Source organism: Somniosus microcephalus, chromosome 7 (genome assembly GCF_052327205.1).
Source record: "Somniosus microcephalus isolate GS21.2 chromosome 7, FLI_Smic_1.0, whole genome shotgun sequence".
NCBI classification, from domain to species: domain Eukaryota; kingdom Metazoa; phylum Chordata; class Chondrichthyes; order Squaliformes; family Somniosidae; genus Somniosus; species Somniosus microcephalus.
This window is the reverse complement of record NC_140993.1, coordinates 64,132,218-64,149,599: the sequence shown is the minus strand read 5'-3', so window position 1 is coordinate 64,149,599 and position 17,382 is coordinate 64,132,218. Positions and strand designations below refer to the sequence as shown.

General features: G+C 43.0%; 1 protein-coding gene across 1 annotated transcript in view; it reads right to left on the bottom strand.

The window, feature by feature from the left end:
- Window positions 1-648: 648 nt before the first annotated feature.
- csrnp1b (cysteine-serine-rich nuclear protein 1b) overlaps window positions 649-17,382 on the bottom strand; it is a 30,195-nt gene continuing 13,461 nt past the window's right edge. Inside the window, exons 2-5 of the mRNA XM_085992512.1 lie at window positions 15,115-15,360; window positions 12,018-12,277; window positions 10,252-10,548; window positions 649-6,465 (exon numbers count right to left, since the gene is read on the bottom strand). Of these exons, the coding sequence (XP_085848638.1) occupies window positions 5,434-6,465; window positions 10,252-10,548; window positions 12,018-12,277; window positions 15,115-15,334 (1,809 nt within the window). The 5' untranslated portion in view covers window positions 15,335-15,360 and the 3' untranslated portion in view covers window positions 649-5,433. The remainder of the gene's footprint in view (window positions 6,466-10,251; window positions 10,549-12,017; window positions 12,278-15,114; window positions 15,361-17,382) is intronic.

Genomic DNA, 17,382 nt, shown 5'->3' with positions numbered 1-17,382 from the left:
GTTAGTCCTATACAACGGGAGGGTTTTATGGGCTCGCACAACCGATACAATTTGGGGGGGGGGGGGGGGGGGGGGGGGGAAAAAGAGAGAGAGAGAGAGAGAGAGGGAGGGAGGGGGGGGGCACTCACACCCACCGGATGCGAACATCCCGCTGGATGTTAACCCAGAATTCTGAGCCAAAGTGCCAAACTCCAATCCTGCACCTTCTGAGGCAGGAATGCTACCATTAAGCCATAGGCTCGCTCTTCCCCCCCCTCAGATGGTCATAAAGATCGTAAGGCACTGTTTAAATAAGAGTACGGAGTGCTCCTGGTGTTCTGGCCAATGCTGGTCAGCAGCCATCCTTCCTACTGCTAATCGCTACCTAGTAACTCCTGCTGGAAAGTGAGAGTGCACACTGGTGCAAGTGGAGACCTGGCAATGCTGGGATCGGATTAGGCTGCAACTCTCCCCTCTTCCCACAGTCCAGTAGGCCACTGAAATTCCCCATCAAGATTCACATGAGGACCAACCCCAATTGTAAATCACCCACTCTGGTGAGGTACCAGTGTGCGGCTGGTGTGTGTGTTGAAATGTACTCTGGCAGATGCCAGCACTTTCAGAAAAGGCAGCGAAGAAAACTGGAGGGAAGAATCACAAACACTTGCATTTCTTGCATATATAATTTTTTTTATTTAAAAGTATGATGAAAATGGCTTCATACGGCTTGGATGAAACAAATAGCATGTAATTCACCAACATATTTTACAGATTAAGCTAAATGTGTGTTTTTTTAAAAAACCAATTAGTACCATTCTGCAAAATTATTGAAGTCGAATATATATATTATTTACATATTGAAGGCAAATGGGAGATGTACAGACAAATCAATTCAATACATAACATTATCTCAACAGTTTTGTAATAAATACCAATTTTCATTTTTTCTATGTACAAACAGGCAAAAAAAATGAATCATACAATGGAGTGAGATTTAACTTATTTACAGACTTCTAGTGCCTTTGAGAAGGAACGGAATTCAATTTTTGCCACATGCAACCGACGAGGGAAACAAAAAAAATATAAATTAATGATTTTTAAAGGCAGTACAGCTGCATGTTGCGTGATCCAGGTGGCTTATGCAAAGAAACTTCAGGTGGGTGAAAGGCAAATAAATCGTTGAGTTGGCTACAGAACCCCCCCCTCCCTTCCCCGCATCAAAAAAAAAAATAGCCCTTCTCCAACTGAACCCGAAATGTCAAGTGAAGCTGGACGGATTTGATCACTGATAATCCCAAGCCAAGTAAAGTGAAATGATTTAGGAAATAAATAAGTTTGTTTACACAAGTCAGCAGACTTCAGAGTAGAGGATCCCCACTCACCCACCTACTTTGACTAGTTTATAAAAGTGTACCGTACAAAACCTTAAGTTTGTGATTTGAAATATTACATTTTGATATCAAATATAGTTCAAGGATGGAAAATATTTGTCTCTACAATGCCCATCTATTTCCATTCACAAAGATGAGAAGCAGAGATGCCAGTCATTTGGTTTATGCAGGACCTGGACATAGGGGAGACTAGCAACATCATCCCTTGAATCTTCCCCTCCTCCCTAAATATTCTTCACTATGCCTTTCAGATATGTTGTCAATGGGACATTTTTTACTTTTAAGATGCTCAATGGGAAAACCAAGTCACCACCTGTGACTAATGAAATGGGAGTTATTTGACAGCATTCACTACTGGTCTTAATGGACGTGGCTGAAATTACAAATCAGTTTTATTCCTGTACAAACGATTAACCACATCATACAGAGCTCCTCACTGTGGTATTTTAACACATGTTAACCTGTTTAAAATTGAACAGAGGGGAATTTTGTACAAGCTCAAAGCACTTGTACTGGGATTGAGCTGATTGTAATCTTTACCCTACAATGCCCGCTCTTTTCACTTTTGAGGGGAAGGGAAGAGAGATTGTAGACAAGAGCAGTTATTTTTCAAATTGACTAGTCCTCTAAAACAGACTAGGACATTGATAATCAGAAAAAATTGAATTAAAAAAAACAATCCTGTCACAAACACCAAGAGCTCTTTCGAAAATAGTTCAGTATAGGAGTATTAATTTTACGATCCCTTCCCAATTTGGGTTACTCTATCTTTCATGTCTTATTGCCACTATTCTACAGTGTCCCCTCTGCTATAAAAATGTTTCTCTGCATAATAGACACTGGGCTGAACCACGCATGCCACTTCCTCACAGAATTTTAATAAATTATAAACTGTAAAGCTTAACAAAACAAAATTAGCTACTTTGTGGAATTTTTTTAAATAATTAAAGGTTTCAAATCCCTAGCACCTTTAGAGCTACGACCTTCATGCCAAAAATACAGCCTAAAACACGTTTGAATGTAATCCACGCAAATTAACTTTTATTTTAAAAAATCGTTTACCAAAAAGGTACTTTTCAAATCTTAAAAGACCCTCATTTTGCAGAGGTCTTGGAGAAAAGCCGAGAACTCGCTATATAGTATTTTACTTGACTGGAGCAGTGCTGTCACTAGGATTTTTAGTGATGATTTGGTAGGCAAAGTTTGCGTTGAAAAACACCCAGGTAACACAGCTTTTGTCCTTCCAAACTTGGCTCGTGTGTGGAGTGCGCATTTTAGGCTGTGGAAAACACTAGGATGAAGTAGAGGTGGTTACAGGTCACCAGTGCCAGACAATAGGAGCAACTCCAGGTGACGAATTAAAAAAGGTGTGGGATTAAAAAGTGTACAGCCACAACTGCAATGTGCAGCTGATTATGTGCAATTTTATTTTTCTGTAGCATATTGGTACCAACAAGACTAGTGACAATACTGCTCAAGCAAACACTTAGTCATCATAACAGTGTAATGATCGGAAGGATCAGTGCTACTGAAAGGCTGTATTGCACTTCCATTGTTTCATTATTAAACCACAGTGCTTCTTGCAGTACTGCATGTACAAAAATAAATAAATACAGAAGTACAAAATAAATAAAAACTGCACATGTAATACTTGAGGTACAGTATTACAAAAAATTACTCATTAACTTCCTGTTATTTAAGACCTTGTCTCAAGTTGGCTTTATCAATGTACTTTGCACTTTACAAATTACAATTTGCTGGGCTCGGCTGTAGTTAAGACTTTGCATAGTAAGTCAGTCAATTTGTGCATCAACTCTTTGCCAAAGAGTCTTTATCTTGTAAGGATATACAATATATAAAAAAAAGATTGAATGTTGAAAATCCAGGGTGGGGTGGGGTGGGGGAAACCCAGAAAGTGCTGGAAATGCAAAGCAGCTCAAATCAGCGGGAGAGAGAAAGTCAGGCCAACGTCAAGAATGAAGAAACGTAATCGGAACTCGGTTATATTTAAAACTCAGACCGACAGACCTGCTGCGCATTTCCAGCATTTTCTGTTTTTTATCCCAAACTTGCAATCTGCCTGAACTAAAAAGTCTAGATTAATTAGACTGCAGCCTCTGGTCAAAGAATGCAGAGATTCAATCATAAGAAAGTGTGGACAGAACCCAGCAATCGTCCTTTACATCAGCGACGTGTACGTTTAAGAAATACCCAAGTTCTATTCATCCAGTGAACGAGACACCAGGTTAGCACCCAACAGACTATTGGAGAGTTCAAAGGCATTCCTACTGAGGAAGCGGACTAATGTAATAAATCTAAAGGTTGGCACTGTATCCATGCTCTTGGCACTAGATGTCACTAGCACAAACAGAAATATTCCACAGCTTTAGATTGACAGCGAGACGTTGCCACATCTACTTTTGGTAATGGTCTCAAAATTGAAGCTTGGAGTCAAATTGCAATCTTAAGTTTCAGAATCTAGATCCAATTGTGTGGACAACCTGCCACTTGGGTTGGAATCTTAGCGTCAGAGGGAGCTCAGAATAAACACTGAATTTAAAATTCTCATCCTCGTGTTCAAATCCCTCCGTGGCCTCACCCTTCCCTATCTCTGCAACCCTCCGAGAACTCTGCCGTACTCCAATTCTGGCCTTGTACATCCAGATTTCCTTCGCCCCACATCGGCGGCTGTGCCTTCAGCTGTCTAGGCCCCAAGCTCTGGAATTACTTCCCTGAACCTCCCCAACTCTCTCTTATCCTTCAAGACACTCCTTTACACCTACCTCTTTCATCAATATATGGTCACCTGTGCTAAATCTCCTTGTGTGGCTCTGTCAAATTTTGTCTGATAATGCTCCTGTGAAGCATCTCGGGATGTTTTACTACGTTAAAGGCGCTATATAAATGCAAGCTATGTTGTTGGAACAACCACAATGCACACTTTCACTGGACCATCTCATTTACAGCTCACTGAGATAAAAGGGGTAAGTTGTGCAGCTAGAAAAATAATTCACCTAGCTTTCAATAATAATTACTGGATCTAAAGCAGATGTGAATCAATGCATGTGTGTGAACAAGGCTCATCTCGAACACCTATCTTAATGTACTATGGTGGGGGCTCCCAAAATGGCAGTGCGTAAATGCACCGTGCGCGGTGATACTGAACCATGCATGCCAGGAGCATCCCAGGTTCAATGGCTGGTTTGTGTTCAGTTAAGTCAAACTCAGCCAAGCTGAGGGCAACAGCTGGGGTGTTCCAATGGGCTTCAGTCAGGCTGGAATAAAATCAGCCAGGGCACTCACTCCCGACTGTGATCTTGACACCCTCGCTGGGAAGAGCAGGTGTGGGCACAGTCGCTTAAGCGCACGGCATCATGCTTAGCTGTTTAAACAGCCAGCCGGCACTCATTGTCTAGGCTCACGTTATACGGGCATTGGATGAGGTTACAAAGGTCCAGCAGCAACATGGAATTGTAGCCCAGCATGGGTAGCTGTCTTCAGGATTGAGGCTGGGTTGGAGGTGAAACAAAAAAAAAATATCACATAGTACAAGATACGTGATCTGGGCTGAAGAAAACAAAGGTGACTCTTTGAATAGGATTGGTCAAAGGCATCAAGTTATTGTTTGAATCATTTTAGCTGCCAGACGTCCATTGATAAGAAGCCAAACATGTAGAGACTTCTTCCATTTCCACTTTAAGTGTCATCATCAAGTCATCATTTCTGCCTTACTTCACTAAAGTACCACTGATATTCGGCATTGATGCATCACTATTACAATACACTTGGGGTCCAATTATCTTTCCGGTTTAAATATATAGCTCTCAAAAATTACCAACTGATAGCCACTTCTCCAAGTTGAAGAATCGTTGCGCCATTTGTAGCCTCACTAGATCCAACTGAGGGCTAATTAGCAGAGAACGATTCCTTGACTTATGATTTCAATTAGTTCTGGTCCCCCACCCCCTCCCCCCAATACACAAGTCATTTCATAAAGATATATATCAATTATCTTTGAAAAGAAATAAAGGATTTCGGAACCAGTCACTTCAATAATCCGAAGTCAAACCTTCACAGTTTCCATGATGGATGTTTTGATGGCTTCTTCAAGGTGCTGACTGTCTGGGAAAGGTGTAGGGGGCTCTGGGAATGAGTCCGCCGTGATTGGCTCAGCCAGACCAATCAGAGACTCCAGGAAACAACTGCCCGGATCGGCAGCCTGGGTGAAGGTGGGAAACCCAGGAAACTGAAACTGGAGCGTCGGACAATTGTCCATGCTTTCGTAGTCCTTCTGCGGGTTGTGAAACGAGCCGTAGTTGAACTCGGAGAACGACTGGAAAAATTCGAAGGAGTCAGTCGACAGGCTGAGGTCAGTGTAGCTTTTCGTGGACTGCTCCGGGCAGTGAGATGGGGGATAGACATGGCTGCTGCCCTGCGTTGGAGTTACATCGCCCAGGGGGAAACTCCCCTCCTGATTGGCATTCTCGTCCAAGCTGGGCAAGTGATTAGTGTAGTACTCAGTGTTGAACTTGAAGCTTTCCGTGCCACAGTGCTGGTCACCAGACTCACAGAAAAAATCGGAAGGGTTAAAGTAAGGGAAGCCGTCCTGGCTCTCTGCATCGTTACCACACTCATTGTCAGAATCGTTAAAATGGAGTATCCGGGCCAGTCCATCATCGTCAATGTCCGCAGTTTGACGAGACTGCGGTGCGTTATCCAAGAAACGGTCATCAACTCCCTCGTCCACTTCCTCGCTGTAATTCGACGAACTGGAGTCGGTCATGTCACTGCTACAGCTGTTGTCCTCGGTGTCATCGGACTCCTCGCTGAAGTGAAAGGCTGGCGTTAAGGAGGCACTTCTGTCCTGGAATGCAGATTTGTCTGCCGAGTAGCCATAGTGCTGGGAATTTTCCAAGTGCGCCGTGTCTGACTCTTCATTCTTATTTTCACCGTTCGGTTGCCGTTTCTCCAAGTCCAGCTTCATGATGGTGTGGATGAAGTGTGTCTGTACTCTGGCAGAGTTGAACTCTATCCTACCCATTGTGTTACCACAGCCATCCTTTGTACATCCACAGGGAAAAGACATGCGATCCATCTGTACAATACAAAAGTGCACAGTGTAAGCACTTAGGAACATCTATCGATATAGGAACATAGGAACAGGAGTAGGTCATTCAGCTCCTTGAGCTTTCTCCACCCATTCAGTTAAATCATGGCTAATTTGTATCTTAACTCCATTGATCTGCCTTGGCTCCATATCCTTTCATATCATTGTCTAGCCTAAATCACCAAACTCTATTACTACCATACTCTAATTACGTAGAACTAGGTTTTGTTCCTCTCTCATTTCCCCAGTTCTTCAGTGAAGACGCTGAATTAGTTTTCATGGGTGCCCTTTGGAGGTAGATCTCTCCCTTCCCATTCGCAGCCAATGTAAAGTCCAGAGTGCTTTTATTGGAGATGGCTTGTTCTGCACACACCTATTGGGGCCCTGGTTGATCATCTCAGTAATTCTCAGGACTTCTCTCAAAAAAAGTTCTATCAAAAAATTCTCTCAGCCACTTGCACTCTCCCTAGCTCTATCTGGAAAAAAAAGTCTCTGAGCCTCCTCCTTCCCTTCTGTTCCTGTCTCTGTTATAAGTGAGGAACTATCATAATGGCTGTATCCCAAGGTTTTTACTGGAATGTGAATAAGGAGAAAATTGAAATTGGGAAGAAAGATTTTGTGTGATGTGATTGGTCAATAAAGAAAGTTAGTAAAAATCAACCTTTTGGTTAAGGAGAAAAAAGAGCGACTTAATCATTGAAGAAGAATGTTGACAACTCAATGGCCACAATGCAGCGGACATGGCGATATGGATTATAAAGATTTGGAATATCTGGACTAAAAATTGGAATTTAAACTCTAATTTTTGAAGTGTGTGAGGATTTAAACTACTAACTACAAACGGCTGTTACAATGTGTTTTTGTAGCAGTGTGTTGTAGAGGTGGAAACTGCACTTTAATGTGTGCTCCAAACTCATGACCTCAAATTGCTCTCTCTAAACTAGGATAAAAAGGATATAGAGGCACTGGAGAGGTGCAGAGAAGATTTACAAGGATGATACCAGAAATGCAAGGGTATACATATCAGGAAAGGATGAACAGGCTGGGTCTCTTTTCTCTTGGAAAAAAAGGCTGAGGGGTGACCTAATAGAGGTCTTTAAAATCATGAGGTTTTGACAAGAGTGGATAGAGAATGTTTCCACTTGTGGGGAAGAGCATAACTAGAGGCCACCCATATAAGATAGTCACCAAGAAATCCAATAGGGAATTCAGAAGAAACTTCTTTAGCCAGAGAGTGGTAAGAATGTGGAACTCACTACCACAGGGACTGGTTGAAGCGAATAGTATAGATGCATTTAAGGGGAAGCTAGTCAAGCATAGGAGGGTGAAGGGAAGAGAGGGTTTTGCTGATAGATTTAGATGAGGAAAGACAGGAGGCTCGAGTGGGGCATAAACACCGGCATGGACTGGTTGGGCCAAATGGCCTGTTTGTGCCGTATATCCTATGTAAACCATAGCTGGTGCCAGACTGGTACTTCTTCCTGGCTTTCTCCAGACAATCGAAATTTAGAAAATCTACAATTGGATAACAGTTTAAGTGTATTTATTACATTACATGTTACTGAGGTAAAGGTAGTGTAGTGATGATGTTACTGGACTAGTAATCTACAGTTCAAATGGTAGTTGGTGAATTTGAATTTGTTTTAAAAATATGGGGGGAAAAAGCTGGAATCAGTAAAAGTGACCATGAAGCTGTCTGATTGTTGTAAAAACCCAATTGGTTGGTTCACTAATGTTCTTTAGGGAAGGAAACCTGCCATCCTTACCCAGTCCAGCCTCACTGGGGCATCGCTTTACCATTTGAGCCAGACGACAGCATCTCCAACAGTGTCGCACTCCATCAGTACAGTGCCGATTATGTGTTCAAGTCACTGCAGTGGGGCTTGAAACCACAATCTTCTGACTCAGAAGTCAGCGTGCCAGCACTGAGCCAAGGCTGATACTTATATATTTTGGAATATAGATCTGCATAAAGCAAAAATCTCACTTCTAGAGGAAGCAACAGTATATAGATTTTACACATGTTGCAATTAGCGCTGTAACCAAGTTTTGTTTTTATAAAGAAAATGTCCAATTTCAAAAGCTTTTGATGGGCACTGGAAATGGATGGCTGTGAAGAGGGATTGTTAAGATCAAGATTGTAGCTAGCTTGGTTTAACATTACAGATATTGGAAGCACAGATCCATGCAATAAAAATAAATAGTGAACACTCAAGGAACAGAAAGATCTTTTAAAAAAGTAATCTTGGACACCAAACTGGTGTCAGCTTGGTTCAATTGGTAGCATTTTCATCTCTAATTCAAAAGGTTGAGTTCAAGCCCCACACTAGGATTTAAACATGATCTAGGCTGACACTTCACTGCAGGGTTGAGGGAGGGAGTGCTGCATCCTCATCCTTTGCAGGAGACTGTAAACCAAGACCCTGTCTGTTCCGTTAAAAGATTGTATGGTGCGATCTGAAGAGGAAAAGGGAACTCTGCTTACTGGAAAATAATCTTCTCAACCAACACCCTTAAATACAGATCAACAAGTCATTCCTCTCATAGGAACAGGAGTAGGCCATTCAGCCCCTCGAGCATGTTCCACCTTTCAATTAGATCATGGCTGATCCGTACCTCAACTCCATCTGTACCTCACTGCAGTTTGTGGGACTTTGCTGTGTGCAAAATGTACCTACGTAACCAGTCAATCTTCACTTCATTGTGTAAAGGGTTCGGAGACGTTTGAGACACTTGGTGAGGCATTATACAGACGCAAGTCTTTTGCAAAGCTTCAATTGTTAAGTTGGTTTGGATATAAATAAACCAAGTCAGCCTTCAGAGACAGTTGTCACAAAGTGACAATAAATTAAAAATGTTCCAAAATACTGTAGGAGCCATTAATAATGAAAGACTTTTTGTTTTTGTTTTAAAAAGTGTCTATCAAAATAAAGAGCTGCTGTTTCAAAGCCACATACAGTGCTCGCTAAACACCCAAGCTGTCTGATCTTCTACTCTCCTGTCTACACACAATTAAACATTTCGCATCTGGAACACACACGGATTAGTATACAGCTCAATAAAATATGCTAGTTGTTGACAAGACAGGCCAAGCGTGCAGACAAATCTGGAGTCAAAAAAAAAATGCATTGTACGCCTCAGCCCCTTAGGCTACTTAATTGCTTAACCTACATTTTAATTGTTGGAAGCCGAGCTGCTCCCTACCCTGCCATTCAGGTTTTTTCTTTTTAATATAAATTCTGAGAGTTACTATGTAACCATTGCTTGTTTTTACAAGCATTGATTCCCAGTAACTACCACAGAATTAAAATCCCAGCTTTAGAGCAATGGTAGGAAAGTAGGAGCAGGCTTTGCTGTTGTATGGCTAAAGCTACATCTTGTGCTGCCAAGTCTGCTGAATCGGCAGTCTGACTGTCTACTGGGAATGAAAGGGGGGAAAACAATGCTAGTCTCTTTCTTGAAACTGAAATATTGATGGACGCAGTTAACAGGAATTACTCTGGGTGCATAATGGTTAAATTGGGGGTCGATGTTCACGCTTGAGCTGCTTTTGAGAAACAGAAACAGAGGGTCCTGGCCGAGACAGAGGGACAAACCAAGAGACTGAGTTAACGTCACAGCCAAAGTCAATGGTTTGCCGTTTCATTTTAAAATGGCTGGAATTGTAGGAGGGGAGCTTTAAAACAGTGGTTAAAAATCGATTAATTGTAATGTAGGGAACCAAAAGGTGACTTGCTGTATAAAATGAGGCGTTTCAATCAGCTGCTCACTTACTTGGCATTTAATTCCAGCCAGGCTACAGCTGCAAGTCTCCGGCTCACAGAAACCCTTGCAGTCACAGCCACAGTCCTCGCGCGACACCCGGATTGCGTTCAGCTCCCGTTTTTCCTCTCGGTCGATCTTCTTCACTCCGGCCGCTTTCAGCAGCGTGTGCCTTTTCCTAGCTGGGTACGGCTGTGGAAAGAAGCTGCTGTCGAGCTCCACCTCGCTGACATCGATATCATCGTCCGAGATGTCATCGACAGTAAGCCGGTCGGCCTCTTCAGAGTCAGCAGTACCATTCTTAGTCAACTGTTTTGGGGGGGGGGGGGGGGGGGGGGGGGGCGGCGGGGGAGGAAAGAGAGAAAGAGGGGAAGGAAAAAAAAGATGCTATTTTTTTTTCAAATTAAGACTAGTGAATAATAATTTTCCTTCAGCGGTACACAATAGCTCCGAGTATTTATGTTAACAGCACAAGAGGCCGCCACTTGGCCCATCGTGTCTTGCCAGACTAATCTCAAAGCAATCCCACTGCCCCATGCTTCCCCTTAGCCCTGAATCGTCCTCTGCTCCATCTAGGTACTACAATGCTGAACCACACAGGGCAGAAAGGGCCATGTCAGTCCCTGGTTTGTGCTGATCTCAGCTGGGAGAGCAGAAGGATGATCAGGGCAAGTGATCTCGCACTACAAAAACAACCGTGGGAATTGGATATATTAATTGGGAAACATTTGCAGGTTTATGGGGGAAATGTTCTGGATCCAGAATGCACTGTCTGAAAGGATGGTGGAAGCAGATTGAATAGCAATTTTCAAAAAGGAATTGGATAAATAATTGAAAAAGAAAAATTTGCAGGGCTATGGGGAAAAAGAGCAGGGGAGTGGGACTAATTGGATAGCTCTTTCAAAGAGGTGGCACAAGTATGATGGGCCAAATGGCCTCCTTCTGTGCTGTGAAATTCTATGAATTTCTACACTTTGAGGCAAGTGAAATACCGGTATCTGAGCAGACAGAGCAGTACATCACTTGCTAGAACAAATCATTTGCTCTGGCTATGAGTGACTTCAACCTTTGTGAGTAAGGGAAGGAAGAGCAGAATTCCTGCCCCTGATCATGATCCAGCAACTCTCACTGAAAAGTGCACGCATGTGGACATTGGGAAGGTTGGGGGGGGGGGGGGGGGGGGGGGGGGAACATTTGCTTTGGCCCTGATGCCCCTCATGTTCCACCACGCTGGCAGCATTCAACAGTCTAAGCTCACCTGTGAAGAATGGAGGGAAGCTAGTGCCATTAAACTGGAGCCCATCATTACTCCCTTCAGAAGTGGATGAAAGAAAAGTGGAAATGGTTGTGGGAGGGGGTAGGAAACCAAAAAGCACCACAGATTACCTCCCCACCCCTGCGTCGCATTATTTGTTTTTTAAATTCAATCGCAGGATGTGGGCGGCGCTGGCATTTATTACCCATTCCTAGTTGCCCTGATAGGCCACTTCAGAGATCAGTTAAGAGTCAGCATGGGACTGGAGTCAGACGTAGGCTGGATAAGGATGACAAGTTTCCTTCCCTAAAGGACCAGTTGTGTTTTTACGACAATCCAACAAGCCTCGTGATCACTTTTACTGATACCAGATATTTATTTCCAGATTTCTTTCAACTGAAATTCAAAATTCTCAAACTACCATGGAGGGATTCGAACTCATATCGTCTCCGGATTATTAGTCCAGGTCTCTGGATTACTAATCCTGTAACATAACCACACTACCGTTCCCAGGTTTACATACCTGCAGCCTTAAAGAGTCCAGCTTCTGTTCTTTCAAAAGTTCCTTGATTTTTTCCCAGCGAACGAGCTCCTGCTCTTTGGCAAACTCCGCCAGCGTGTACTGCCTGCACGAGCTGTGCTTGTTGGCCATCCCCAAGGTACAGCCACCCTGACTTGGAACGCTAGTGAACCCCTGACACCGAGCAAAATAGAACACGACGACACGGTCAAACTGGACGTTGTTCTTTCTCATGCGTTTAGTTCTCTTCAGGATGGGCACAGCTGAAAAACCAGGAACGAAAGAGAAAATAAAGTTAATTGATTTGTTGTTAAATGTCAATCAACAGATCTCATTACAAGGATGTCGCTAGATTTACTTTTTGTGTATGGAAAGAGAAAAACTAGTATTTATACAGTGCCCTTCACGATCTCAAGACATCCCAAAGCGCTTTTGAAGTGAAGTGTTGTCACTGCTGTAATGCAAGGAAACAGCTTCAATCTGCATATGGAAAGGTCTAACCAGCAATAAAATACATGAGATCATCGGTTGTGTGTGTTGGTTGAGAGATAATTGTTAGGTAGGAATCCAGAGAATCACCCGTTCTTCTTCAAATAGTGCCATGGGATCTTTTCCGTCAACCCAAGGGGGCAGACAGGGCCTCGGTTTAATGTCTCATGCGAAAGACGGCACCTCTGATAGTGCAGCACTCAGTAGCGCAGCCATCCTCAGTTCGGCACTGCAGTGTCGGCCTGAATTACGTGTAGTCTCTGGAATGGGGCTTGAACCCACGACCTTCTGACAGAGGCGAGAGTGCTACTAACTGAGCCAGGTTGGCTGACACCTACTTCCTCCAAGGAAGGGCAAATCTTTCCAGTGGCCTTAGCTGTTAAACTTGCCAATGAGCTTGAACTTGATAGAAGAGGCTTGGATTTAATATTATGGCCGTGTGATTGTGCGTTAACTCTGTACTCTCAGGCTCAGTGTGATCATCCGTGTGGGGTGTGCGCGCTCGTCTGTGTGTACGCTTTCATAAACTGTGCATTGTCTGATGCTCCAAGAGAGAGAGAGAGAAATGATGGTAAATTCACTAGGATAAAAAGAGTACATTTCCTATTTAAACCAACAGCAAGAAAAAGCACACAAAAAAGACACAGCACAATAGAATTAACTTTGTGGTTTCAACATTTTCCTTTTTAAAAAACAAATGGGCAAGGAAAGGAAGCAGCTACTCTAGTCATATGGAGCCTCAGCACATGACTTAATATTGAGAAAATGCCAAACTGTAATTAGATTTCCTGACAGTTTGCTAGTTTCAAGGAAGTCAGTTGCCGTGCTGTCCACTGAAGACTAATTTTAAGCATTTCAGTGCAATTTTAAGCAGATTATTAGAGTGAAGGCCTGTTACTACAAATGCTGTTAGCACAAGTTTTTTTCTGCAGTAGTAACACAACGTAGCAACATGCTGTTCACATACTGCTTTATAAACCATGATGATGATTCCATCCCTCCGATTCTACCCAGCTCTCACTGGAGTACAGCACCACAGGGGGCTAACAGCCTGCTGCTACTACAAGTAGCACACCCATTATAGCTGCTTCTTTACCAGTGGCTATATTTTCACATGCAAGCCTGAACACTTCAAATCACCAAGGGCACCACAGACCAATCCTGCCCTCACCCAACCTGGCTCAGCACCCTCACTGTTGCCCCTGCTGAATCTGGCTAACTAGGCATAGATTTCCCTGGCTCCGCTGACCCATGGCCATTTTGTATATTGTATTTACCCACTGGGCCCAAGTACCAGTGAGTTTCTGACCTCAGTTGGGCTGGCAGGTCCCCTTGTGTGGGGGAACCATGCCCAATTCACAGACCTAATCAGGTACCAACTCAGCAGCCTACACTAGCAGACTCTCAAGTTAGTGACTACTGGCTTGTGATTCAAGAGTGCTTTATGCCTTCTCCTCAGAGAACAATGCATAGTGTGCGCAAAGGGGCAAGAGAAAATAAAGCAATGAAGTAGCTTTTTGTCATTGTGGAAGAAGCTCCCTTCAAGCTTTTAAAACAAGCTTCTACTTACAACCTTAATATGTACCCCTCTTGCATGGAGCAAAAGTGCTTTGGGTAACAGCCCTGTAGATGCTGGAACTCACTGACAACAGCATGAACTTAGATTTATATAGCACCTTTAAAAGTAGGAAAATGTTCCAAGGCGCTACCCAGAAGCGTAATCAGACAAAGCTTGACACCAAGCCAAAGGAGGAGATATTAGCTTGGTCGAAGAGGTAACTTTTAAGGAGGGTCTTAAAAGGCATAAAGCACTTCTGCTTGAAGATTCTGTGCCTCCATATCAAGCACTAGTTCTTCCCCAAAGCAGTTCTTTCTCCTCCTCCAACCACTGTCTGACTGGGGATCAATCGTTAAACCTTTCTGGGCTGTTTAGCTCATTGGTGACAAAGCTTCTCCGCTGCCCAAATAGATTTGTGAGGGAGACCAGAACTAGGGGCTATAAATAGAAGATGGTCACTAATAAATCCAATATGGAATTCAGGAGAAACTTCTTCACCCAGAGGGTGGTTATGATGTGGAACTCACTGCCATAAGGAGTGGTTGAGGCGACTCGCATAGGTGCATTTAAGGGGAAGCTAGATAAACACATGCGGGAGAAAGGACTAGAAGGATATGTTGATGGGGTTAGATGAAGAAAGGTGGGAGGAGACTCGCATGGAACATAAACACCAGCGTTGGACCAAATGGCCTGCTTCTGTGCTGTAAATACTATGTAACTATGTAGATTTATGTATTTATACATTGTATTGAATGCTAGGACGCTTCCATTTTTAATCTATAATGTCACAGATCACCAAGGTTAATAAGGGTAGGAGAAAAGTTGAACAAAATTAAAAAGTAGTGATTATGTGACACCGAGCTCAATTGTAGGAGGAAGATAATAATTAGGGAGATAAACAATTCTGGGAGTTTTACGGTCCTGGGAAAGAACTAGTTAAAAGTTGAAGACAATATGTTACCCAAAGGATGTATTTGTGGTGCAGGACACCAATATCTTGCAATGTTAATTGAGATTGTTAACTGTGAATAGGATGTTACGTTAGGTACTTACGGGTAAATGGTGTCGAAGGGAAAGTTGCATTACTTCTGGTTGCCCATGTTTCACCACAAGAGCTGTCATCATCAGAGTCCCAGCTGGAGGACAAAGAGCAAGATGAAGCGGCGGAGGAGGAGGACGAAGAGGAGGAGGAAGAGGATGATGACGGAGAAGATGAGGAGTAACAGGGATCATCCTCCACTTCTTCAAACTTTCGTTTCAGAACTCCACTCATGGCAAAAAGGTGGTTTGATCACAGTTCTGCTTACAAACAGCAAAGAAAAGAAAAATGTCAATGAAGAGTTTTTCTACCTAGCACTGTACACCTTACAGCTTTTTTCTTCAGCAAGATTTGAATTTAAATTTAAAGATACCCTCGCCAAGCTGGAGTTACCAGTTTTCTGGTACTCCAGTGCGCGGTGAAGTCTTTCAATAACATCGTAAGCTTTATGTCCAGAATTAAACAATTAATTCTATCTTGACAACCAGATCTTTGAGGCATGCCTTTACATTGAGATTTTTTTTTTTAAATCACAAAAAAATCTGTTAAAATTATATTGTGTGTTTGAAATTGTAGAACCAGAAAGGGGAAGGAAGGGTGAATAAAATAAAACTCCAGAGACAAGTGCTCATTGTGCGTTCTCTGTTGAACGCGCTTCTTCATTCAATTCCTGGGATTGTCGAGCAGTGGTTACACAACTGGACTAGTAATTCAGAGAACGTCAGTTCAAATCCCACCATGGCAGTTTGAGAATTTGAATTTTATAAAACATCTAGAAATAAAAAGCTGGCATCAGTAAAAGTGACCACACAAAGCTTGTCCGGGCTGTGATTGCTCCCCGCAGTTGAATAGCCAATACTCACTTGTGTAGATTCACAAATGGTGAATGCCGCTGGGGCAAGATACCAAAAAGGGCCGTAAGTGCCAGTGGAACCATAGGCCAGCGTGAGTCAGCACCTTCAGGAGGGGAGCAAGACCGGTAAAGGAAATATTATTTGCAACAAAAAAAAGGATTAGTGACGTTGCTGTACTGGGGATTTTAGATAAAACAGAAGGAAAGGCTCTTTAGTTTCAGGTGGTTCTGCTGGTCTGTTAAAGAATGATGGGAGGCAGAGCTGAGCCAGTGATTTTTATTCTGGGGATGTGGGTGATCTGGCAAGGATGCATTTATTCTCCACCCCTAGTTGCCCCAACAGCATTTACAGTTAACCATGTAACGTGGATTAGTGTAAGATGTAGGCCAGACCAGGTGGGAGTGTAGCTTCCCTCGTCCCCTAAAAGGACATGAGTTAACCAGTTTGGTTTTTACTACAGTTTTTGGTCATCTTTTCTTCCTGATGCCAGCCCACAAATAATCAGATTTATTGAATTCAGTTACGATCAGTGACAGACCTGTAGGGTGAAATTGTTCAAAATGCTCTCGGAAAACAAAAGCTGGGAAGGGCAAAATGCAATTACATATTTTGAGTCAGAAGGTTGTGGGTTCAAGTCCCACTCCAGAGACTTGAGCATATAATCTAGATCGACACTTCAGTACAGTACTGAGGGAGTGCTGCACTGTCGGGGGTGCCATCTTTTGGATGAGAAGTCTGCCCTCTCAGATGGACGTAAAAGATCCCAAGGCTCTATTTGAAGATGAGCAGGGGTATTGTGGCCGACATTTATCCTTCAGTTAAAACCTAAAACAGATTATTGGACATTTCTGAGTACTTTTTAAAATTAATTCTCTGGATATGGGAGTCGCTGGCAAGGCTGGTATTCATTGATCATTCCTAGTTGCCCTCGAGAAGGTGGTGGTGAGCCGCTGCAGTCTGTGCGGTGAAGGTACTCCCATAGTGCTGCTGGTTAGGGAGTTCTGGGATTTTGACCCAGCGACGAGGAAGGTTAAGCAATGCAGAGAGAGCTTTGTCACAGAACTGAATGACAGGCTTTGCAGGACCCTGGATATGTACTGAGTAATTCAAGGCAACACAATAAATACTCGTAAACACAGCTTACTCATTGGTGTCAGTGTAGGTCCAAGAACTTGCCACACATGACTCAGTACAGTACGCTCAATAATGTAACCAGATGACTTGTACTCCCTTTACTAGAATGATTCTGCAACCTTTGCAGCCTGCACGTGGGTGGAAGTGACTCTCTGTGGAAGACACATCTGATCTATTACTCCGAGATCTCTCAATGATTCATGCATGCGAGTGTGAGCAAACTTCTATTAAAATAAAATTAAACACAAGCCTACCAACTGTGATGATAGAGAGAGGAGAGACAGACAAAGGGCA